At 47.5% G+C, this 26126-nt stretch overlaps 3 protein-coding genes across 3 annotated transcripts in view; 2 read left to right on the top strand and 1 right to left on the bottom strand.

Moving 5' to 3' along the window:
• The window catches only part of P2RX5 (purinergic receptor P2X 5), a 66999-nt gene extending 64376 nt beyond the window's left edge, over positions 1 to 2623 (top strand). Inside the window, exon 12 of the mRNA XM_068266183.1 lies at positions 1920 to 2623. Within this exon, the coding sequence (XP_068122284.1) occupies positions 1920 to 2016 (97 nt within the window). The 3' untranslated portion in view covers positions 2017 to 2623. The remainder of the gene's footprint in view (positions 1 to 1919) is intronic.
• A 9396-nt stretch (positions 2624 to 12019) lies between these two features.
• On the bottom strand, positions 12020 to 17424 carry EMC6 (ER membrane protein complex subunit 6). The gene is made up of 2 exons (XM_068266182.1): positions 17313 to 17424; positions 12020 to 12705 (listed from the first exon to the last, which is right to left on the bottom strand). The coding sequence occupies exon 2, from the start codon at positions 12674 to 12676 to the stop codon at positions 12344 to 12346; it is 333 nt and encodes a 110-aa protein (XP_068122283.1). The 5' UTR covers positions 12677 to 12705; positions 17313 to 17424; the 3' UTR covers positions 12020 to 12343.
• Positions 17425 to 25502: 8078 nt separating this feature from the next.
• Positions 25503 to 26126, top strand: part of TAX1BP3 (Tax1 binding protein 3) — a 49808-nt gene continuing 49184 nt past the window's right edge. Inside the window, exon 1 of the mRNA XM_068270718.1 lies at positions 25503 to 25632. Within this exon, the coding sequence (XP_068126819.1) occupies positions 25594 to 25632 (39 nt within the window). The 5' untranslated portion in view covers positions 25503 to 25593. The remainder of the gene's footprint in view (positions 25633 to 26126) is intronic.

The raw sequence follows: 26126 nt of genomic DNA, 5'->3' as shown, positions 1-26126 counted from the left end.
CCACTAGCCTCAGGCGCCCGAATTTACTGTTACCTCTTTAAAGTGGTCTGAAACTCCGACATAACATTCAATAAAAATGTGATTTCCTACTTTTTATTACTCATACAGTTATCATATTTGCTTTTGTGCACAAGTATTATTGTCTGTTTACAAATTACAAGTTTCCAAAGTGTAGTTTATCTTGCCCTGAAAGCTGCCACTGCATTTTATTCAAACTGCTTTTTATTATATATTAACATCTTCTAATGAGCTGTTTGTGTTCTTGAAGCACAGAGAGCTCCTTTTCACTTGTTACACTGTGTTTACACACATGTATCAACATGCAAACAAAGATACTGTTATCTCCAGTTTGGATGAGAATTTGAAGCTGAATAGCAGGACAAAGTGCTTTGTTTAACCATTTCAGTGATGTTCTGCTAAAAAAAAATAATAAAAAATAAATAAATTCTGGGATAGTAGCTTTCAGGCTGTGAGGAATCTTTTAGGGCCCATTCACACTTGCGTTTTGCAGGAGTGATTTTTCAGCGGAAAAATCACGGAACACTGCGGCGATTTTTCTGCGATCGCGTTTAGCGCTTCTATAGCACTGGAACCGCGATCGCCGGGAAATCGCCTGAAAATGGTGCAGGCGACTCGTTAGCGTTTCGCATTTTTGGGCGATTTGAGGCGATTAGCGTAAATCATCCAAGTAAGAGCGGGCCCATAGGGTTTCATTACACTAGCGCTTTCAAAAGCGCTAGCGTTTGAGCGTTTTGCCAAAATCGTCGGCAAAACGCTCAAGTGTGAATGGGGCCCTTAGAGCAAAGTAGGAACGTGGGAGGTATGAACTTCCCCATAATCGCCAGCAGAACTCACAGTGGTGAAGGTCAACTTCCTAGGCTGTTTGTGGGCTCCGTTGTGCTTTATAGTACTAGGAGGGGACCTGGGAGACTGGCTGGGGGCGGAGCTATGGCAAGGGACGCAAAGGCTTCTAGGGGCTGGAGGAAGCCCCAGGTAAGTAAATCTGCTGTTAGTTTATTCACCTCATGTATCCTTTAGAGACCATGTTCCACATATTAATATACAGGGTGCACCATTTATATGGATACACCTTAATAAAATGGGAATGGTTGGTGATATTAACTTCCTGTTTGTTGCACATTAGTATATGCGAGGGGGGAAACTTTTTAAGATGGGTGGTGACCATAGCGGCCATTTTGAAGTCGGCCATTTTGAATCCAACTTTTGTTTTTTCAAGGCATATTTTCTAAATCTTAATAGGGCACAGAGGCTTGTTCTCTGCACAATGACCTGCCTCTGTGTCCTTCTGCCAGTCCCCTCGGGCTCTGCTGTCTCCCCTGAAAAATATAGCGCAAGGCTAGCAACAATCTGATTGTCGTTAGCCTTCTGTTTACCTGCAGCTTGTCAATCACAGCTCCTCCCCATTGCCTCCCGCACCTCTGCTAGCTTCCTCCAATCGGAAGCTAAGCCGCGACCCGAAAGTACTTCCTGGGTCACGGCTTAGCTTCCGATTGGAGAAAGCTAGCGGAGGCAGGGAGCAGCGAGGGGAGCTATGTAACGGAGGAGGCAAGGGAGGCAATGCGGAGGAGCAGTGATTGACAAGCTGGCAGGTAAACAGAAGGCTAGTGACAATCAGATTGTCGCTAGCCTGTCTGTATTTATCAGGGGGGACAGCAGAGCCCGAGGGGACTGGCAGCTGTACCAGAAGCACACAGAGGCAGGTCATTGTGCACAGAACATGCCTCTGTTGCCTATTAAGATTTAGAAAATCTGCCTCGGGGTCTCTTTAACATTGAGTCGCAACCAACTTGAAAGCACACTGATCTGACATCAGTCGATCCCCATCGGTGCCGGATAACCGAGACTCTACTGAATAATAATATGTAGATTTCTAACTTATTTTACAATTCTATCCACAGATCAGTAAGAAATGCCTTACACCAGAATGGACCAAAGAAATCCAGAAGCTATGATGACATAGACCAGCTGAAGCGATTGCAGAACTCAGAGGCGTGATTCCCTGATTGGTTCGGGAGATGATAAGTGCCTGGCAGGAACCCTCAGCAGCCGAACTCTCTGCTCCATCACTGGGGGTTTTCACTGTTTCATCCACAGCTTCCTGCAACCAGCCCAGCAGTACTGCTACCAAATAGGTGAAGACTCGCTGCACCCCAAACAACAGCAGAATACGGTTTACCCATGGGGAATGACTGAGCGCTGGCTGTTCATTCAATGCAACCTGCAGGCGCTGGGTTGTCCATGATCAAGAATTTACCTGCTGCAAGCACTTTAGTAATGCAATTTGCCAGTTTACCACTAGAGGACAGTGTTGTTTCCAAGCACTGCACCAGACTGTTTTTTTCTGTTTTTTCTTGTATATGAAAGACTGATCATGAAGGTTCAACTTTATTAGCACCAGACAGGACAGTGCATAGCTGTACTATGAGTAAATGAAGAGGATCGAAATGTTTTTAAGAGAAATGTATCTTATGTGAACTTGCATGTGACTTGTAGGAAAAGGTTTCAAAACAGCATTCTACCAAATACAAGCTTGCAGGTTTATGTGCCCACTGCTTGCTTCTAACATGCAAAATTTTAACTCGGCACCCTCTGCATCCCCTATGGCTGCGCCACAAAATGAATATTTTGCATTTTCGCATGCAGTTTTGCATTGTGGCAAAATGTCCACAATTTGAGCCATTTTTTTAATTTTTTTTTTTTTTTATAATTGTAGAAGTGACTGCATCCAACTGGCCCAATTTCAATCTGCAAACAAATTGCAGCAAAATTAGCTCCAAGCAAAATGTGCAATTCGTTGATCATCTTTAAAAGTGTACCCCTGATGTAATATGTGTAGCGATTGGGACACAGAGGCATGTCATTCATTTAATCACATTCCTGTGTCCTTCCTGTTCTTTTCGTTTACCTTGCCTTGAACTTGCCTTGAACACGTAAGGTGCGTTCCCTTCAGAATGACTCCTGCAGAACATCTCAGAAATTAGGAATAGGAAAGGCCCTTCCCAGCCTCTGTGTGCCCTGCACTGCCTTCCCTGAAAATTCCGGCCCTGCCTGTTACAAACACAGGGAATCCAGCGCAGGATATGTGGGCGCAGCCGGCGCCACCATAGATCGTAATAAGAATTACGGCTATAGCAGCGCACAGAGTGTAACTTCGGCGCCGTCAGAAGATAGAGCTGAAGTTACATTTAAAACACTGTCATTCCCCACTATCCACGAGGACCTGGAGGGGGAATAGTATTTGACGTTGCCGGGAACTTGTGCAGCAGCAGGATAAGCCATACCGGCTGTATCCTGCGCCCAAGTCTACCGGCGGCCACTTATCTTGTACGTGCCTGTCAGGCTAGGCAAGGGCTGCAGAGAGGGCAGCAGGAAGCTGTTATAGTAACCTGTCCTGACAGCTGGATCGGCTTCTTCTTCCTCCACCACGGCAGTGATGTAACTCTGACATGTCCATTCAGTTCCGATCACATGATATGACGTGATCAGGATCCAGGAGACCATGTCAGCGTTACAGCGTCACCCGGTGGTAGAATAATCTCTTCCAACTCCCCTCTTCCACCACCAAGTGGCGCTGTAACGCTGACAGTCTCCTGGATCCCGATCATATGCCATATCATGTGATCGGGACCCAGAAGACCTGTCGGAAGTTCAGAGCAGCCGCTGGAGGAAGAGAAGAAGTGGAACAGGTAACTATAACTGCTTCATTGATTTGGCTGCACTAGCCATGAGATTTGCTGACAGAGGTTTAGGTTGCGCAGCTGAAACATTTCGTTTGAAGCTGCTAATTGACTAATTAGGACATTCTTTAAATGAACTATGCATAGAAAGATATAAACGTTGCAGGATTTGCACAATAGGGGAAAAAAAAAAAAATAGGTGGCACCGAATCATAGAGCTCTTATCCGTCAGCACTAGCGACAGCCAATGGCATGCTAATAAAGCATATGCAGCTTAGAACTGGCCCAATCACATGCACTTCCTGTCCATTTTGATTGGCCCAAATCTAAGATATGCACAATTAGCATACAAGCTGGGAATTATTAAGCTCTCATTGGCCATCACCTCTCTGTATTTTCTAAAAGGCCTCCCCATCGTGTACCTTGAAAAAAAGAGTGCCGCAGTAATTAAAGTGCTGGGTGAAGTCGCTAGTAGAAGAGCCTTAAAATTACAGATATATCCTGCTATTGGGCACTAGCTAATGCCAAAGTTAGGATATTGGTAATTTTCCTGATATTCTGCTATAAACTTTACCTATCCTCATTCTCAAAACTAACCCTCCCTCTACCTTCTCCTGTGCATGCGGCTGGATAGTGTACTGGTTGAGGGTTCTGCCTCTGACACAGGAGACCAGGGTTTAAATCTGGCCTTTCCCTGTTCAGTAAGCCAGCACCTGTTCAATAAGGAGTCCTTGGACAAGAGTCCATAACACTGCTACTGCCCACTGAGCGCGTTTTGAATCTACCAGGAGAAAAGTGCAATATAAATGTTATTTGTCTTGTCTACTCCTAACACAATCCTACCCCCTTCCCATCCGACCATATTTGCGCCCCAATCTCTTCCCTTTGACGGGAAATATTGCGGACCGTGCAAAACCGAAGTTCATTGTAGGTGGCAATGATACACTATCACCACAATTAGCTCTATGCGGAACCCATTTTATCTGCCGCCGCCCAAATTACCTCCTTCCCAGAACCCCGCCTCTCCGCTAGAGACTGACTGCCATAATAAGCTTCTCTTTACCACCAAGGCAATGCTTATGTGACCTATTGAGAGGAACTTTACTGTATATATAACTTAATGAATAAAATTGCTTATTTTTACAATATTCATTTATAAATGATTTGGTCATTGTTTGCCTGTTGTACAATATTTCATCTTCTTTATAATATTCATTTATCAAAGATCAGCATCTTTACTGCTGGCCAGGTGAACCAGAGGAGTAGCTATGAGGAGGGCAAGGGATACATCTGTCCCCGGGCGCAGTTACAGGTTTTACTTTCCCTAATGCGACCCCGTCTAATAAAAAGACAGTGGAAGAATCCAATCTTCTCCCCGGCTTCCTCCTGCTCTCTGCCCCAGAGTTTTATTGTATTTTATCTCCCTGCTGTAATCAGCGCTTGCCACGTTAGCATCAGCAAAGTAGATCGCGTATTTCTGCGTATCTCCCAACTGTCTAATGCCTGGTACACATGATGCAATTTTCTGCCAGGTGGATGGGTAAAATTGATCATTTCCGGCATGTCAGATCTGCTACTGATGGAGAACAGAATCGATTTTGTGCAGTGCCGATCTGAGAATCAATCCTGTTCTTAAAGGTGAACTGAAGAGAGATGTATAAGGAGGCTGTCATGTTTATTTCCTTTTAAGCAATACCAGTTGCCTGGCAGCCCTGCTGATTCTCTGCTTCTAATACTATTAGCCATAGCCCCTGAACAAGCATGCAGCACATCAGGTGTTTCAGACTTTAAAGTCAGATCTGACAAGACTAGATGCATGCTTGTTTCTGGTGTTTTTCAGATACTACTGCAGAGAAATAGACCGGCAGGGCTGCCAGGCAACTGGTATTGATTAAAAGGAAATAAACATGACAGCCTCCATATACCTCTTACTTCAGTTCCCCTTTAAAGGAGTTAGGCTGAATGAAGTAAAATAATTGCTACATACCCGGTGCTTCATCCAGCCCCAAGCTCCCAACATGTCCCTCGCCGCAGCTCCACCACCAGCCGTTCGCCGCCGCTGCCTCCCGGCAATGAGGTCGGCCTGTACTACATCTGTGCGAGTGTGCTGTCAATCACAGCCACATGGACTGGAGTGTACTGCGCAGGCGAGGACTGGAGTGTACTGCGCAGGCGAGGACTGGAGTGTACTGCGCAGGCGATGAAGATACTGGGAATAAAGCTGGATTACACCACAGCCTAGAGTAAACATCACAGGGAGGGTGGGGGTTCTTATCAATATACAGCAATCTGTAGATATAAAAAGTGTTTCTGATGCTGAAACCAGGATGAATGAACATAAAATTGGGTACCCTATATAATTTAGCCTGGAGATAGGGTGGCCATACACACACCGATTTCCCCTAAAATGGCCATTGGATTAGACCGGTAGGTAGATCTAGTACAATGGGGTGGGGGGGCAGGAGTTGGGGGTAAAGCGACGGTCTAACATTGCACTGCATGGAATAGTGTGACGCTGCTGTTCAATCGATTTTTTAATAGATTACCTACTGGAGACGATTGAAAAGCTTTGTGCTGGTGTGATATTCCAATCAGAGAGGAAGCGATTGTTTAGCCACTTGGAGTGGCAGTCCATAGGTGTATGACCCTTCCCTGGTTTACTAAGAAGGGTCAATCTGGTAACCCTGGCCTTAGTTTATTAAAAATGGTTGGTGTATAGGTAACGAGGGTCTGTAACTAGGGGTGGGCAGAGAAGCTAATTGGAGTTAATGCAAATTAATGTTAAAGTGAACCTTAACTGAAAAAAAGAAAGTTTCACCTACCTGGGGCTTCGACCAACCCCCTGCAGCCGTCCTAGGTGGTTTCTCTCCTACTGCGCCTGCGCATGTTGCGCTCGCTGATGTGAACACGTTCGAAGATGCGCATGGCCAGGACCGCGCAGGCACAGTGGCCTGCCGATGGCTCCACTACTGCCCCCCATTGTACTAGATCTACCTACTGGTCTAATCCAATGGCCATTTTAGGGGAAATCGGTGTGTATGGCCTTCCTATGGTATCTCCAGCAAAAAAAAAAAGAGTAAAATAACTTGCCTCATAGCTTAACCCTCCTGGCGGTTTGCTAAAAAAATCGCCAGGGGGCAGCAAATCTTTTTTTTTTAATTTTTTTTTTTTTTTTCATGTAGCGAGACAAAGTCTCGCTACATGATAGCCGCTGCTCAGCGGCATCCCCCCAGCCCCTCCGATCGCCTCCGGCGATCCCGTTCAAAGAACGGGATCTCCCGGAGGGCTTCCCCCGTCGCCATGGCGACGGGGCGGGATGACGTCACCGACGTCGTGACGTCAAAGGGGATTCCGATCCACCCCATAGAGCTGCCTGGCACTGATTGGCCAGGCAGCGCACGGGGTCTGGGGGGGGGGGGGGGCGGCTGCGGCGCGACGGATCGGCGGGTAGCGGCGGCGATCGGGCACTGCACGCAGCTAGCAAAGTGCTAGCTGCGTGCAGCAAAAAAAAAATTATGCAAATCGGCCCAGCGGGGCCTGAGCGGTGCCTTCTGGCGGCTTACCCCGAGCTCAGCTCGGGCTTACCGCCAGGAGGGTTAATAGTGTGGATTATATCGCTTAAAAAAATAAAATACTAATGTGACCAATTAAACCAAACATTTATAAAGGTGCCAGCGTCCTGCACAACAGAGTGGTTTTGTGTCGGGTAGCAGCCAGTTTAGTGGCACATGGCAACACTCTGTATTGCCAGCTGTAGCATCTCAGCACAGTTTCCCTGGGACTGCACAAATAATGAGGACACTAGGGGTTTGGTCTCTAGATTAGGTGCCCATTACTTGTGTTTTCATATACAGTGCATAGGGCTGTGTCTAAAAGGACTCTCTGCGGTATCTGAGAGGGATATTTATGTTTCCTTCTAAACAATACCAGTTGCCTAGCAGTCCTGCTGATCTCTTTGGTTGCAGTAGTGCCTGAGTTACACACCTGAAACAAGCATGCAGCTAACCCAGTCAGACTTCAGTCAGAGCACCTGATCTGCATGCTTGTTCAGGGGCTGTGGCTAAAAGTATTAGATACACAGGATCAGCAGGAGAGTCAGGCAACTGGTATAATTTTAAAAGGAAAAATCCATAACCTTCTCAGTTTAGGTTCCCTTTAAGGCCCCCTTTTACACTTGCAGGCTAAACCAGCGTCGTGTTACCCCATTTTGGCGCAAAATCAATGAAAGTCTGTGGCGACTTGCTGCGGTCCCTTGTGGTGTACCGGAACTATCTGAGCTGATGCAAGAGTAAATCTACGTACAGACATACGACAATGATCGTTTGTTGTGAACGACGAACGATCTTTTAATTGATAAAAGAATGACTTAAAGGGAAACTTAGGCTGAGAAAAAAAATGACTTTTACTCACCCGAGGCTCCCCTCAGCCTCCTGCAGCTGAACAGTGCCCTCGCCGTGTCCCTCCGATACACCTGGACTCGCCAGCAGCCACTTCCGGTTTGGCCATCACCGGCCGACAGGCTGGGAACGCGGCTGATTATCCGCGTCCCTGGCCGCAATAGCATTATAGAGGGCGCTATTGCGGCCGGGAATGCGGATAATCAGCCGGGTTCCCAACCTGTCGGCCGGTGACGGCCAAACCGGAAATGGCCGCCGGCGAGTCCAGGTGTATCGGAGGGACACGGCAAGGGCACCGTTCAGCTGCAGGAGGCTGAGGGGAGCCTCGGGTGAGTAAAAGTCATTTTTTTTCTCAGCCTTAAGTATCCCTTTAAGCAAAAGTAGCTTTTAAAAGTGTGCAATGATCTGATCGTTTGTTAACGAACGATCCGGAACAACGTCACAGTAAAATACAGGAAAATGCGCATTTTCTGCGATGGATGTGATAGCAACGAACGTTTGGCTCACGTCTAGCCATCATTATATCTTCTGTACAGTGAAGATGTCACATACTGTTCCTGGAAGTGACATCATAGGAAGTTCCGCCTGCACCTAATGAACGGTTCAAAACGTATGTTACACTAAAAAACTAGTGTTACGTGTATTACATCACAGTACGAGAACTCACACTGTAGGTATGTAGGTGGAGCATTTAGATAATACAGCGTTGAAAACACTCTGTCCTGTTTTAGTGTCCATTAGAATTACAATTATGGTATAATCATGGAGCAAATAACGTGTCACAGGACACAATCATAGAACAAACGTTAAAGTGTAACTATTGGGCACAAAAATCAATGCTTTATTTTTATCTGGTAAACAAGTAATAAGGATGCTAACCAGGCAATCCAAAAGTTAAAATCACTATTAATTTTCTTGTTTATAATTGATCTTTTAACCAGTTTACCTGACTCTTATTTGGTACGTTGCCGCACAAAGGAAGTTGCAGGGCATGCTGGGTTGTCTTTTTCTGCTTCTTTATTTCCCCTCAGACTTAACTAATGTACAGAAGCAAAAAAAAAAAAAAAAGACAACCCAGCATGCCCTACAACTTCCTTTGAGCGGCATTGTACCAAATAAGAGTCAGGTAAACTGGTTAAAAAGATCATTTATAAACAAGAAAAGTAATAGAGATTTTAACTTTTGGATTGTCTGGTTAGCATCCGTATTACTTGTTTACCAGATAAAAATAAAGCATTGATTTTTTATTTTATGCCCGACAGTTACACTTTAAATAACGAAAACCACGTGTTGCGCTTGCGCATTAAAATGAAAACTTCTATGGAGACATAACGAAATGCGCATGTCAAGCCTAGTACAAACGACCATTTTCTAACGATGTACCCATTTTGCAAACGATCGTCGTTTAAAAAAATCCGCCAAGGCAGATCTTTCGTTTTTTAACGATCTAGCTCGTCCATCGTTTGGCTTAATGATCGTCGGAGGTTTTTTTAAACGATCGTCGTTTGAAATGATCGGGGAACGATCGTTTCTAACGACTATAATCGCATGTGTGTACGCACCTTAACAGTGTGTAACCACAAGCACCGCGCTTAACGCACAGAGCTTGGGGTAATGGAAGTATATGGGCGACACACTATGGGCTTGATTCACTTAACTGTGATAGCTCATATCACGGTCGCAGTAGCGTAAACACGCGCAAAAAAGCTAGATACGAGTTATCACGGTTTAGTGAATCAAGACCTATGTGTGGACAGAAGTCGTTGCAGCACGCATGCGCAGACAGACGGGAATGCCAGCAAGGTACTTCACTGAGCGGGCGCTATGCATAGGACCCTGCTGGCGCACTCTAGGTTTGTCATTTTTTGCGCTTCAGTGGGATGTGGCGAGAGCATCGCATCCCCACAGCAACGCAAAAAAAATAAGTGTTAAACCGGACTGAATTCAACAAGCTGCTCAACAAGCCCTTTTGCATAAAGTATTTTTTAACTCTTGCAGCACTGAAAACCGAAAGAGACTTCAGATAATTTCTTAGTAGGGCCAGTACTATACATTTATTTCATCACGTGACTTCAGGTATACTTTTAACTTAACCTTCCTGGCGGTAACCCCGAACGTAGTTCGGGGTAAGCCGCGCAGGAGGTTTTCTCCGGCCCTGCTGGGCCGATTTCCTTAATTTTTTTTTTGCTGGACGCAGCTAGGACTTTGCTAGCTGCGCCAGCACACTGATCGCCGCTCCCCGCGCCCGATCACTGCTATACGTTGCGGCGCGCGGCCTCCCCCCCCCCCCAGACCCCGTGCGCTGCCTGGCCAATCAGTGCCAGGCAGCGCCGAGGGGTGGATCGGGACTCCCAATGACGTCACTGACGTCATCCCGCCCCGTCACCATGGCGACAGGGAAGCCCTCCAGGAAATCGCGTTCTTTGAACGGGATTTCCTGATCGGAGATCGCCGAAGGCGATCGAAGCGGGCGGGGGGATGCCGCTGAGCAGCGGCTATCATGTAGCGAGCCCTGGGCTCGCTACATGATTTTAAAAAAAAAAAGAAAAAAAACTGCCGCGCTGCCTCCTGGCGGAATTTTTCATACCGCCAGGAGGGTTAAAGGGGCACTTAAGTTTGTGGGGAAAAAAATGAGTTTTACTCACCTGGTGCTTCCAGCAGCCCCCTGCAGCTGTATTGTGCCCACGCCGACTCCATCAGATGCTTCTGACCCCGCCGGCAGCCACTTCCGGTTTGGGCAACAGGAACCGACAGGCAGGAAACGCAAGTGATTCGTCGCGTTCCCGGCCACAATAGCGCCCTCTATGCTGCTATATGCTAGCCGGGAACGCGAAGCGCAAAAATGACAAACCTAGAGTGTGCCAGCAGGGTCCTATGCATAGCGCCCGCTCAGTGAAGTACGTTACTGGGATTCCCGTCTGTCTGCGCTGCTGGAAGCCCCAGGTGAGTAAAACTTTTTTTCCCACAGACTTAAAAAGAGAACCAGAGACGAAGCACCCTCATGTATTTTATTACATTTATCAATGGGAACATGACAGTAAACACCTACCCTGCTTTTAGTTTAAATCTTCTCTATAATCAGCTGTGATAAGAATCCCTGACTGAGTCAGTCGAGGTTTGACCTGGAATCATTATAGCTGAGTCACTCTTCTGTGGAGTCTTTTCAAGCCCAAGCCTTCCTCCTCCTGGATCAGATTTCCTGCTTTACATACCGAGACCTGTGATGGCATGGGAGGGGCTGCTGCTGCAGGAAAAAATCTCTGAAACAGACAAGTGTGGCTGTGTGATCTGTGTGTTCTGTCTGTGCAGCCAGTCATCATTATTATCTACTGTATGCAGTTTCATTACTATGAGAGACACTTCCTACAGGCAGCCACACAGCATACCAGAATATGAAGTTGAAAGCACACAGATGAAATGCTGCAGCAGCAGCCCTGCTTGTCTATAGTCTCATAGAACCTAGACAGCACATCCAGAACACCTCATAACCTAGAAGCAGAAGGGATATGAGCCGCCGGCCATATTGGATATTTCCTGGCGCAATAATGGATAAAAAGCACTCAAAAAGGCACACCAGAGTGGCGAAATTATCAGGTAGAGCATTTATTCTTTAAAAGCTATCAACTGATATGTTTAATTTTGTGTGAATCGTTCATCTCTGGTTCCCTTTAAGTGCCCCTTTAAGATACTTTCATTAGGAAACTATTAATTCAGAGGTGATGTAAATTTAAAGCAGCAGCTGGATTTCATTGATCCAAATGTAAGCAGCATACATTTGCATCAACTCAAACTTTTTAAGCATCTAAGGGCACTTTGACACAGGCCGCTGAGCTGCGCGCTCAGTAAACACTTGCCAGGCAGCAGAGAGCAACTATTCAGTCGATCCTATAAGCCCAAAAGAAAGGTAAAAATAATAAAACACAATTCACAGCCTTAGGTTTGTTTTACTGAACAACAAAGTTATCGGCACCCGCGAGGGCGATGCCAGACATTGGTATTTCACAGTACAGTCTGTGGACCATAAAGTTATACATTGCTGCATATTTAGAACGTTCTCTTGCATGATCGATTAACAAAATAAAATGTAAATATGGAATCTTGGGGTGAATCTAATCAGGGAAAACAAACCATGATAAGTTAATAACAACTGGGCAATTCATTAATTTAAAATCTATATCTGACTTGTCAAAGGACTATGGGGGCGAGAGTTCTTGATTCCCGTTAAAAAGTGTTTATGGAGGGCGGAGCTCAGTACACATGCACCATGCCGTACAGGAAGGTCCAGAACAGGACGTACGTGAACAGGCCACCGATGAGCCCGCCGGTGAACAGGGGCCGCCGCGACTTAAAATATTTATTCCACCGGCGTCCGGACTTCAACACCAGGAGCAGAGAGAGGAGGAAGGAGGCCAGGAAGTAGAAGATGAAGCCGTAAAGGGCCGTTAATCCGAGGATGCCGGCCGTGGCTCCGGAGAGGGCGGAGACTGATGTCCTGCAATAATCGAGGACGGCGGCGTTCCCGCGGACTGCGACTTCACTGATGAACGGCGGACCTTCTCTCTTCAAAACTACCGTGGCCATTGTGGCTCCTCCGTGGCTTTCCAGGACAGCTATAGGTCAGAAAAACATATTGTTATGAATAAAATCCTAGATAACTCAGTTTATCTGTGAGCAGCTAAAAACATGTACGCACCATTTCCTACTCCCACATTTCTCTCACCGTCCTCTCCCATTATTTGTATTAGTGCTGGTCCACACTAGGTCCGGAAACGTATCCGTGGCTGCGATTTTCAAACCTGATGAAAAACGGAGTCCCGGATACTAATGTTGAAAATAGCAGCCAGCCTCACCCAAGTAAAAAACGGATCCGTCTGCGTTTGCGGGGATCCGTTTTCAAAACCTGAACGGAAGGTCCGGATCTGCTGCATTTTCACGCAACGGATCAGGACCACGGATACACGCAGGGGTAGTGAAAGCAATGAGAAAACGCATCTCCAGCTCCACAGGCAAAAAACTGATGTGAAAACGGATAGCCTGAGCTTTATGATTGGCCCAAACAATCCTCCCACTCCTTCCTAATGATGGAGACGTTTTCTGTCAGGGAAAAACTGAATGGAAACTGATGCAAAACTGATGCACTTTCATCAGTTTGCAGTAGGCCTGTTTAAAGGGAAGGTTCAGGGAGGGGATTCAAAAAATAAAAATAAATTTCCACTTACCTGGGGCTTCCTCCAGCCCGTGGCAGGCAGGAGGTGCCCTCGCCGCCGCTCCGCAGGCTCCCGGTGGTCTCCGGTGCCCGACCCGACCTGGCCAGGCCGGCTGCCAGGTCGGGCTCTGCGCATGCGCAGTACAGCCCGGCGGACGTCCGATGACGTCAGCGCGCCGTCGTGGGACGCAGAAGTCCCAGGAAATGGAGCGCAGAAGAGCCCGACCTGGCAGCCGGCCTGGCCAGGTCGGGTCGGGCACCGGAGACCACCGGGAGCCTGCGGAGCGGCGGCGAGGGCACCTCCTGCCTGCCACGGGCTGGAGGAAGCCCCAGGTAAGTGGAAATTTATTTTTATTTTTTGAATCCCCTCCCTGAACCTTCCCTTTAACACCTGCATTAAAAAACGGTCCATTCCCCCGAATGGAAACTGTACAAACGGAAGCGAACAAATCAAATGTTAACCTATGGAACCGTTCACATGCGTACGTTTGATCTGATCCGTTCCGCACGATCCATGGAATGGACCGCAAGTTTACGGCAGCACCTGTTTTTCCATACGGAAACGGAAGATGAAGCCCTGCATTGGGGGCAATGGGAGAACGGAACGCTTTTTCACACTAGTGACGACACGGACCGTTAAGGGGCAAAGTCCATGGGGGGGGGGGGGAAGGGCTGTCTGGGGTGGGATGTGGTGACGCTCCACTGGGGGTGGGGGTCTGTGGGGACGCAAATGGGAGCGGGCAGGTGAGGGAGGGTTTCTTACTCAGGCTTTCATCTTCCTGTTGCATGCCATTAGTGTTCACCCCAGAAATATTTTCCAGCCAGGTGGCAAGAAATAGTAGCCGGGTGGTATGAAATAATAGCCAGGTGGGGCAATATGAGAGAATTCAGGGCTGCTGCTTCGTTGCGCAACTCTGCTTACACCATAGGAGGAGGTGAGCTGATGACAGCCGGGTGGCTCACCAAAACTAGCCGGGTGGCGCACCCGGCTAAAAGAGCCTGGGGAGAACACTGACCATGTTGCGTCAAGTGTCTACCACGCTTCCTTCCGGGTTGGAGGAGGAAGTGCTGTAGTCACGTGACACGACCTGGGACGCAACTGCAGAAATACAGAAGCCTGGGTAAGTGAACAGACTCTCACCGGCCCACTTATTGGAAGACCGGAGTGGCAAAGGAGTGAAAACTGATCTGATCGAACGGTGATCAGATCAGTTTTCACGGATTCGTTTGCCAGTGTGAACAATCCTTAAGGATCCGTTGAATCGGAGACCGGATCCACTTTACCAGATCAGTTTGACTTGAAAATGCCGGTGTGAAACGGCCCTTAGCCTTCCAAATCTATTCATCACATGCTGACGACGGGTGGATCGCTCAGAAACAGCATTATCAGTCCACCGACAGACTGTACACACGCTGTACTATCTGCTGAAAACCCGCCCAGCAGGAGGTGACGACGGACCCATCGTTGCCTTTGATCAGACGTGTGTACAGGCCTTTACACATGCCCAACTATCTTCCAACAGACCAGGTTTGGAAGATAGTTGGGCAGATTGTTGGGAAGTGTGTATGAGCCTTAAAGAGGAACTCTTGTGAAAATAATGTAATAAAAAAAGTGCTTCATTTTTACAAGAATTATGTATAAATGATTTAGTCAGTGTTTTCTCATTGTAAAATCTTTCCTCTCCGATTTACATTCTGAGATTTAGCACATGGTGACATTTTTACTGCTGGCAGGTGATGTCACTGGAAGGAGATGTTGCTTGCTTTTTTTTTTACATTTGGAAACTGCTGTAAACAGCTATTTCCCACAATACAACGAGATTCACAAACAGGTAACTGCCAGGACCATGGTCCTCAGAGTTTCTTGTGGGAGGGGTTTAACCACAATATAAGCCATACAGTGCTTACAACAATATCAGCCATACAGAATTGAATTTCATCCCAATCAGTAGCTGATACCCCCTTTTACATGAGAAATATTTTCCTTTTCACAAATGGATCATCCCTCTGATCCATTTGTGAAAAGGAAAAGATTTCTCATGGGAAAGGGGGTATCAGCTACTGATTAGGATGAAATTCAATTCTTGGTAACGGGGACTCTAAGTATCCATTTATTGTTATGTAATTTATTTTTATTTTTATCTCTGAACAAAAATTTCCATTAGAACACATGCTAATGATAGTCAATGGGCTAGTTTGTTTGTAATGCAAATTTTCATCTGCAATGTGCTGCTTTAGAAAGCATGTAGTGTTAACTCCTGAGATGGAGGACTAAAAAAATTGTATACATACCTGGGGCTTCCTCTAGCCCCTTCAGACTGACTGCTCCCTCGCTGTCCTCCCAAGCAGCCTGGATCCTTTACTAGCTGGCCTGGTAATGTGACGCATGTGCAATCCGTCTGCACACCACCCCCATTAGCTCTCAGAACGCTCCTGGCGACGGAGCACAAGTGTGACCGGGCATGCGCAGTACACCCCAGCTGGAAGGATTGCCAGGCTGCCTAGTGAAGGATCCAGGCGGCCCAGAAGGAAGGCGAGGGAGCGAATAGCCTGAATGGGGCAGGAGGAAGCCTCATGTATACATTTCTGTATTCCCCGTCTCAGGTTTACTTGAAAGGGTCTCAACTGCTATCACCTGAAACAATAACAGAACAACAAAACTGAGAATTGTACAAAATTAAAAGCGTTCAACGGATGGTAAAAGACAGCAATTATCGTCCCATGTACACCGATCTGTCCTGGAGAACCGAACGATAATCGGTTTCAATCATCCGCATTCATCGGTAAACTATCGCTCCATTCAGACTGCTTATATGAGGCCAATTATGAAATTCTGGGTCATTATTTTTACATTTTATTATTTAGTATTTATATAGCGTCGACATCTTCCGCAGCGCTGTACAGAGTATATTGTCTTGTCACTTAACTGTCCCACTGAGGGGCTCACAATCGAATCCCTACCAGAATCCTATGTCTATGTATGTATCGTAGTCTAGGGCCAATTTAGGGGGAAGCCAATTAACTTATCTGTATGTATGTTTTTGGGGTGTGGGAGGAAACCGGAGTGCCCGGAGGAAAGCCACGCAGACACGGGGAGAACATACAAACTCCTTGCAGATGTTGACCTGGCTAGAATTCAAACCGGGGACCAAGCGCTGCACGGCGAGAGCGCTAACCACTATGCCACCGTGCTGCCCATTTCCACAAATAATCCGACTGATGGACCATCATTTATTTCAACCACGTTCTGTCATTTGTTCATCGCAAACCGCCAGGGATCACTCTGATTTTTTAGAAACAGGTCTATGGAAGGGCAGCACGGTGGCGTAGTGGTCAGCTCTCTCGCCTTGCAGCGCTGGGTCCCTGGTTCAAATCCCAGCCAGGGCACTATCTGCAAAGAGTTTGTATGTTCTCTCCGTGTCTGCGTGGGTTTCCGCCGGGCACTCCGGTTTCCTCCCACATTCCAAAAACATACGGATAAGTTAATTGGCTACCCCTAAAATTGGCCCTAGACTACAGTACTTACACTACATAATATAGACATATGGCAATGGTAGGGATTAGATTGTAAGCTCCTTTGAGGGACAGCTAGTGACAAGATATATATATATATATATATATATATATATATATATATATATATATATATACATTGTACAGCGCTGCGTAATATGTCGGCGCTATATAAATACTAAATAATAATAATATGGAAGAAAAGGGGGGGGGGTGGTTGTTGAAGTGGGGGAGGGGTCCTGTCATTTCATGCCTGTGCTCATCCACCAGGGCAGGAAATAAGACTGTAAGGAAAATATTACAGCAAACAGAATGTTAGCAGGGATTATCATGCCTATCCCAGGGACAGATGATCAGATCCCTGCCCCATGGATATGGAGGAGATGGATTGAGCAATCAGCAGGAGGAGGGGATGGATTGAGCAATCACTAGGAGGGGATGGTTGGAGTGATGGCTGCCAGTGATCAGCACACAGAGCCGGTACATTTCCCGCCTCACCTCTATGGGGGACCCGATTCTCACAGCGGCCTCCTCTCCGCTGCCGACCTCACTGCACCTTCCCAGCCTCACACACACATCAACGCCATCTTCCCCGCACACCGGAAGTAACCCTTCATCCCGGAAGTGACCCGCCTGTGGCGTCTGGCGGCGGCCATCTTGCTTGGGGCAGATTTACAATACTATATACTATGCGCAGTCAGCGCTGAATGGGCGGAGCTTTTGCCAGATGCCAGGCTAATGCTATCAGCTGCCTAATCTCCCCACAGTAGTTATAGGGTGCATTATTGGTGCATAGCACCCAACGGGACAGTCCCTCTTTGGGAGCCCTCCTCATTTGTCCCTTTTTCAGGACTTTGTCCCACTTTCTATGTAAATATATGTATTTCTCTTACAAAATGTGTTTGATTGGCTCTAAACTTTATTCAAATCCTTTGAATTGATATATTACTAATTTTAAAATGTTAATATGCAGGAAAATGAATCAGGATAGAAAGGACCAGTGTGGTTTGAATTATAAAACAACATATTTTTCTTATGAAAGCTTTATGGTATGCATGACAAGGGGTGTGACAGGACGTGATCAGGGGTGTGTCCCTCTTTCTAATCTCAAGAAGTTGAGAGGTATGTTGTTGTCACCATTATCATTATAGATACCTTCATATCTTACATTGGCACTATTATTACTGTTATCCCTTCCTCACTAATTTATTGGATATGTGGTGTTCGGCAACTATTCAGTAAGGAGACATTGGGCAAGATTCCCTAACACTGCTACTGCCTACTGAGCTTGCCCAAGTGGCTGCAGCTCTGGCGTTTTGAGTCCACCATTGCCCCAGGTGTAGAGTGAGTTGTTAGGAAAGCTGACAAAATACAGACATGGGGTTAAATGGCAGCATTCACACTAACGCTGGACATTATCAACAGTGCATTTGGCAGATGCCGTCTCTGTACTGACATCTCCCATTCCTTTACTGCCTTCATCTTATACAATCAGCCATGATGGATGTTTTTGTTGGATTGATATTGTATTTCCCTACAGTAAAGCCTCTTGCAGATGAGTACCTGACAGGCGGTGAATTTACCACATGACACCCACTCTGCAGCACGAGTCGGGTACTTGTTAGTGCCCGGTACCGACACTAGACAGGCGTCCCCCATAGAGTCTGAGCACAGCTGAAGTCAGACTCGACATGTCGCGATCCTCTGCTGCCGGGTAACACCACCGCGTATAAAGCGCTGACTGTGTCACATGACAGCAATGGCAGAGATGGTAGATAAGCCCATTGGAAAGCACAGGCTGTTAACAATATGTCTGCTCCCATGAATCAGGAAGTGGACACATGGCAGAGTTATTTTAGGATTTGTACCAGCTGTAACAAAGAAATGTTTTTTGTTTTGAAGGTTATTATGCTGTTGTGTATCTTTTAGAGCAGAGAGGACTTATGAGTTCAAGTCCACTTTTAAGAGGCCTACCTCCTCATCCCTCTCCCCTTCCATAGGACTTGTATACTCGGGGAGACAGCATAGCATGCATACCTGTACAGCAGTGGTGGAAAAATTCATATGGAATGGAGGGGTAAGCCTGAATTCCATGATAGTTTTTGCACATCTCCCGTTATCCAGAGCCTTCCCCATCCCCCTCCAGCTTGCTGTTCCAGCATTGGGACTGTCTGAACCTATTCAAGGGCTTGTCGAATATGTTTGAGATCCTGTTCTTCGTGGCCATGCTCCTCTCAATGTACGAGTGCAACCGCACTGCACAGGTGCAAGTAGGGTTCGTGTCTGCGCAGTAGCATGGTGCCAGCTGTACCTTGCTCCTGTGCAGTGTGGCCATGCTGGAGGGGAGGGCGGTCACCAGCAATATAAAACATTCATTTTTAATATTTTACAAAGGGTCAGTGGCATACCTACCATAATGCTGCAGGTGCTCACAGCACCGGGTGTAGCCATGGCTAGGGGTGCGGCTGTGGTGCTCAGTCACTGTGTTCTTTCACCTGGGACCTTTTCTTATAGTTTGGGCAACATTCGGGAAAATAGCAGCAGGCAGTGCAGGGGACTGTACTACTTCCTGCACTAGATGTAGCACCCCTCCCCCTTCCTGCCACATGAACAATATGTCTCCTCACTCGCTACACACAGCCTGCAGTGAGTGAATGTACAGAGCAGCAGGGTGAGTAGAGAGAATGATTCCTGTGCTGCAGCTGGGACATTAGCAGGGAGAGGTGGCAGGATGTGTTTAGTGCTTCAGAAGTTGCCTGTCATTAGTAGCCATGTGCACTAGCTGCTGTAATATCAGAGTGCCCTGGACTATTCATTATTTATCCTGATCAGAGTTATTCATCAATAATGCAGGGCAGTCTGCTGTTGCAGAAGCCAGTGATACAGGTGCTGACAGCTGACTTCTGTAGTGAGCAGAGAAGCAAGCGCCAGGCAATTTCGATTAGCATGAATGCAGGTAATCTTATCTCTTTTCCCAGCTCCCCCTCCCACCCTGTTGTCTTCCCCCATGACCCTTTCCTCTTTTCAGATTTTAGTGGCTTCTTTTAACAGCATGTCCCTGCTAAACAGCACTAGTGATGTCTGCAGTCCCGGTGAGAGGTTTTCCTGTCATTTCTCCTCTCCTACCAGGCTCTCTGTCTTGTGCCTCTACATCTTTATCCCCCCCATCCCGCTCCTATGCACCCCCCTCTTTCGTATGTCCCCCTTTTCTGACTATGCTCAGAGGAGCTCACAATGTAATCGTATCATAGTCATAGTCTAATGTCCTACCATATTATTATTGTGTATTTACATAGCACTGCAGCACTGTATAGAGTGCAGAGTACCTCCACCCACATCCTGACTTATTTTCCCCCAAAGTCCCCCAGAATTTGCAGCAACACGGGCCCCAACCCGTCAACCCTCGGATCAAAAAAATGGTTGTTTGGGGTAGGGAATGTCTGTAAATAATCAGCACCGGGTGTCAAATTCCCTAGGCACGCTACTGAAAAGGGTCCCAGTGAAGGAACGAGGGGGTCGTTGGGGCACTGTCAGCCCACGTCTGCCCATTAGCACAGCTCATACACGGAGGAAAAAGCTACTGCACTGGCACGAGCCATCTTGTGCCTGCACAATGCTGGTACATGGATGAAAGGACGGACTCTCGGTGGGCTCAGAAAGGATCGAGGAGGCCAATGGCGGATCCAGAGGATTCCCTCTACCGAGGAAAGTATCTTTTGTGTTTCTAAAAGTCACAGGCTTGCTTTAAAGGAAACCTAAAGTGACAGTAAGGTCCCCAGGGCCAGATTTCTAGAAAGGCCACAAAGACTTTGGCCTTGGGCGGCTGCAGCCTAAGGCGGCACCTGCACATGAAATAGGGGTTGCTACATAATGAAAAAGGCTGTAAATGGGGGGGGGGGGGGGGGGCAAAACATGAAAATGGAAGCTGATGACCCAGGAAGTTGTACATGAAGGAGAGGAGCTGCAGTGCATGGATATTACACATGGGGGCTGCACATGGTATAGGAGGGGCGCTGCTGCACATAGAAATGGAGACCCAACATACCTGGCCTAGGAGCAGAAATAGTATAAATCTGGCATTGAAGGTCCGCAGTTTACCTTACTTAGGGCTTCTTCCAGCACCTTTTACTCATCCTGGTCCCTTGCAGTCTCTCCACTCTTCTCCCTTTAGCTGCTGTCCCCTCTCCAAGCTACACATGCGGCCTGTAGCTGGGCAGACTTTGCTCGCGCTCCCGGGGGGGGGGGGGTTCTGTGCTAGCACAGCTCATAAAAATTGCGCTGGATTCTCCCAGCCATGGAGTAGCCACAGCTGTCTTAATCATCCAAATTTCAGAGGGGCACAGCGGCTGAAGATCAGAAAGACAACAAGGGACCAGGACGACTACAGGGGATGGAAGGAGCCCTATGTAAGTTATACTGCAGACCTTACTGTCTGAATAACCATCCGGCTCTGAATAGCAGCAGTGTACCTTGTCAAGCAAAGACATAACATTCCACACAGGGATTTCAATGGAGAACAAAAGTATCATGAAAACAGAACCTTTAATAAAATGCCCTAATGACCAACAATCCTATATAATAAAACCCCTGTGTCTCTGCATCCTGTCCCTGTGTGTGTGTGTGTCCCTGCTTCCAGACTTGACAGTTTGCTGTCTGAGAACCTCATTGCATTGTGGGAAATAACAGCTTTTTTTCAACTGCCAAGCAAGCAACGTCTCCCTGTGTGCATATTCTTTGGACAGCTTGGGACACGTGTGTGTGCGCGCATTACGGGTGGTAGTTGCCGTGGCCTAGCCCCTGGTTTTTAACGGGCGAGCCTTTTTACTAGTCATTTATATACAAATATAAACAACTAGTAGACCCAAGCCTGTTTAAAACCGGGCTCTAGGGTCTGTTTCTCGCCGCTGCATGTTACTGCACACGCACGCGCCCCCGCCGCACACCCGGCCGCTAGCTCACACATCAGCCTGGCTCCCTGGCCTCATCCTCCTGTCTCTGTGAGGCTGGGTCCGTGCTGCGCACATGCGCAGTAGCAAAAAGCAGGGACCCAGCTACACAGAGACAGCACACGCAGGGACACAGGGAGATTATTATAGCGGATGCTCCCTCATGGGCGTTTTGTGACTCACACTAGTCACTTCATCACATCAGAGGTATCAAACCTGGTACACACATACACTCCACTGGATGGAGGAGGGGGGAGAGGGTTGCCCTGAGTGTTACTGGATTGCAGCGGGTTTCATACATAAAAAAAACAAACTATTATTTCTCTCTGTCTTTTTTTGTTAAAGAGAACCTGAACTGAAAATTAAAAGTCAAAATAAACATACACAAGTCATACTTATCTCCCATGTAGTCTGCTCATCAATCTCTTTCTCCTCTCCTGCGTCTTGTTTGTCCTCTATGATCAAATGGAATTCTCCGTCCTCCATTTTGAAAATGGCCATTACCCCATAACAGCTTTCTGGTCAGCACACTGTTAAACTATAACATTGCCCACTTGAGCCATAGGGATACATGGACATTACCTGGTACATCAGTTTTCCTCTCAGTTATAACTGACAGCAACTGATATATTTCAGTTCTGACAAAATGTTGTCAGAACTGGAAGGGATCATTGTCAGAAGAAAATGGTGAGCTTCTGAGAGGAATTGATGGCAAGGTAACTATGTAATGATCGTTTGAAGTTACCTCATGTGTTTATTTTAAATAATTTTACTCAGTTCAGGTTCCCTTTAAATGTATTTTCAAGGTCTTGGTATGTTTTCTTTAACCGCTACTGGACTGCCAGTAGTATTAAAACATTCTGTTGGTCCCCCTTAATGGATCAACAGATGTTTTAAAACGTCCAAGCGTTTCTAGCACTCGTGCCAAAATGTACACGCATCCGCACACGCACTTTAAAGGAAACATCTTTTTTTTTCTTTTTGTTTTAAAGAAGATCTTTTTACCTGGGGCTTCGTCCAGCCCCTGGCAGCTTGTGTGTCCCACGCCGCAGCTCCAACCTCAACGGATCGCCCGGGTTCCCTCCATACCAGCTGCTGACCTTGCATTTTGCGATTTCTTGTTCAATAAGCTGTGTCTATGTCTTCCATAAACAGGAAATGACATCTGCACAGGAAAAAGAGGTGCTTTGTGGGTAAACTACAGGGTTTGATTGGTAAAATCGCTGAAAATCTCTGTTGATTGTGAACAGGCCAGCGCTTCCAGAGCGATTTACCAGCGCTCCTATACTTAACATTGAAGTGCTAATCGCTCAGAATCGCTCAGAAAATGCTGCAGGCAAGGCGTTTCAGCAAATTGCTTAGATGAGAACACTTCCATATACTTTTCAAAACGCTAGCAATTTTCAGTGATGCTGAAATCTCTTGGAAAGCGCACAAGTGTGAATGGGCCCTCAGTCGCCCGCTGTGGCTTAGTTTCGATACCGGCGACAGAGCCAGTAGCGTACGTGGCCCTGGCCGCGCCCATCCTGGATAACGTTCCTGCCGCCAGGAGCGTCCTGCGCATGAACAGAAGTCCCGGCAGACATTCCCATTGTAGTTTTCAGAATGGTAACATTTATTTCATGTATCAAATGTTCTGTCACTCCAGGCCCTTCCATAAGAAAGAATAACAATGTTACATTTGGTGAAAAAAATGGCCTTAGTTAACCTCCTTATGATTGGCCTCGTGCACATCTGTGCAGCACAGATTGCCGTGCGATCGGAACACAACGCATCCGATCATACGCCATCTGCAGCACTACCCGCTGCGCTGCTGATGCCATCCATTGACAGTGAATGGGTCAGCTCTGCGCTTGCGGGCAGATTGCATGCAGCAGTACGCAAGCGCATCATAGCGTATCGTACTGCTGCTCAGCGCCTTTGTTGTGAACGGCTGAAGGTCTGTCTATGCCCTTCTGTCGTTCTTGCGTGTGACGCATCATACGTGCTTCCAAATGCGCTCGGAAGCGTGTATGATGTGAATGAGGCCTAACGCCAATAGGCGGTCACAAGGTGGCTCCCCCAGGACCGCGTAACGACAAAAGGCATCAAGTTCTGGGGAGATTAGCATTGGCGCTCAATCCCCGCTTCAGTGACGGAGCAGAGCTCTGTCAACAGTCTGCCAGCGGCATTCGCGGCTGGCAGACTGTATAGAAAAGACAGCCTCGTCACTTGGCTGTCCCTCAGAGTTGAAAGAAAAAGGATCGCTCTCATAGGCTGATGCCTATAAGAGACGATCTTGCTGGTCCCCCGCCACGGCTCGCTTCCGGTTTTTGCGATTTTAATGTCGCAAACAACTGCGCTCCTGGCCGCACGGGAGCGAGTACGCGCGTGGCCAGGGCCGCGCAGATGCAGCTGTTTACCACATTAAAGTTGCAAGAACCAGAAGCGAGCCGGGGCTGGGACGAGAGGATCGTTTTCTCCCGGCGCGGGCACAGGACATCGGGGGGAGGTCGAAGCCCCAGGTAAGTGAAACTCATTTTTTTTAAAGGTTACAGTACTCCTTTAACTTTAGCCCTTTTAGCTTCCAGATTCCAGCTAGTCCAACTCCCGTATTAACTATTACCCCACCTTCTTCTTGGGAGGGGAGCACCAAGGTGGGTTAGAGGATCTTGTCAAACATTTGGACAAGGGTGCCTTGCGTTTAAATGGGTCCAAATCGGGTTTTTGTTTGCCGTGCCTCTGAAACATGGTTAGCTACATACCTTTACTATGGAGTATTCTTAGAGGACAGGTCCGAGGAGAAAAAAAAAATCTACTTATCTTGGGCCTTCCTCCAGCCTCTCTGTCCCTCGCCGCAGCTCCGGTGTCCCTTTTGTTGCAGATACAGACCTCACCAGGGTGGCATCTTCTGCGCCTGCACAGACGCGCGGCTGCACCATTCACGCTTACGTGGCCTGGAGCGTTCTGCGCACAGACATACTGCGACCTGTGCGAATACTCCCGACTACGGGAGCGCGAGCGGAGCAGCCGTGCGCTTGCGCTGGTGAAGCCGACCTGGTGAGGTCGGCATCTTCAACGGAGGGGACCATGGGACACCGAAGCTGCGGTGAGGGACAGATAAGTTGCTCGAATGTATCCTTTAAAGAGTACCTGAGATGAATGAAAAAATGTTGCGGTGGCCTATACTGTTATTGCGAACACGTGAAAATCGCAAGCGCAAACGAACGTTTCCTGATCAACTGTGACATTCGCGCAATCAACAGTACTAATTTCAATGCGAGCGTCAGTCGATCCCAATGGTAAATCGCCATCCCAGAACTCTGGCAGTCGCTTTCGTGAAGCAAGCCTTACCAAGCTTCAGATTACAGGTAACTCACCATGCTTCAGAGGAAACCGATGCTAACACATTCACTTTAAGAAAACATGGAGGGTTAAAGTTAATAGAGAACGCAGAGAAGAGGCTGTATTCATAAAGTGCCTGATAAGAGAAGAAGGAATGTGATTCTGCATTATTTATAGCTATTGTGACTCAGAGGATGTCTGGCTACAGTGGGGGGGGGGGAATGGGCGGGGACACTTAGCTATGCAAACTGGGCGTTCCCGAGGAGGGGTAAGTAACAGCCGGGCGGGCACACACTGGAAGCGTAGCTCATTAGCATAACTCGGGCATAGTGGGTGCGGCACGCTTGTAAGTCGCCGGGGGAGGAGTCCAGCATGGGCGAGGTGTGGGCGTGGCTTCCGCGATCCGCCGTTAGCGGGAGGGACCCGGTGTTAATATTAATGAGCTGGGCGTGGGTGAGGCCCGGGCTCGCTTTGTCCAGTGCGGGTGTCGGCGAGCCGTGACCGCAGACATGTCTTTCATCCCGGGGCAGCCGGTCACCGCCGTGGTGGTGAGTTATGGACCAGCTGGGTGGTCGGGGCGGAGCTCTCTAGCGCCCCCCCAGAACTTCTGTCTCACTTCTTGTGCTGCACTCTCACTTCTATGAACTTCTGCTCAGCCCAGAGCCTCACCTCGCTATATGTGACCCCATTCCTGGCTGCTCATCCTTCCTCCTATCACAGCTGTATTCTCCTCTCCTGTCCAGCACCTTCTCTGCAGATAATGCACAATTATGCCTGATCTACTTTATAAGCACTGCTGACTACAGTGGGGTCTATCAGTAGGTTGGTGATGTTAAAGGATTACAGTACTTAAATGGAACTTAAAAAAACAATTTACCTGGGGCTTTGACCAGCCCCCTGCAGCTGCCCTGTGCCCGTGCTGGTGGGGTGAAAAGTTTTGTAACTTTATCATCTTTTGTAACCGGTTGCAATAATGTATACTTATAGCTATCAGAAAGTGCAACCTAACCATTGATTTCAATGTATCTTTATCAGAAAATGC

This window comes from Hyperolius riggenbachi, chromosome 2 (genome assembly GCF_040937935.1).
Source record: "Hyperolius riggenbachi isolate aHypRig1 chromosome 2, aHypRig1.pri, whole genome shotgun sequence".
Taxonomy (NCBI): domain Eukaryota; kingdom Metazoa; phylum Chordata; class Amphibia; order Anura; family Hyperoliidae; genus Hyperolius; species Hyperolius riggenbachi.
Note: the sequence above shows the minus strand (reverse complement) of the source record. Positions and strands in the feature narration are given on the sequence as shown.

What these genes read in the sequence shown, in the direction of transcription:
- EMC6 (XM_068266182.1), bottom strand. Translation starts at nt 12,676, where the DNA reads ATGGCCACGGTAGTTTTGAAGAGAGAAGGTCCGCCGTTCATCAGTGAA.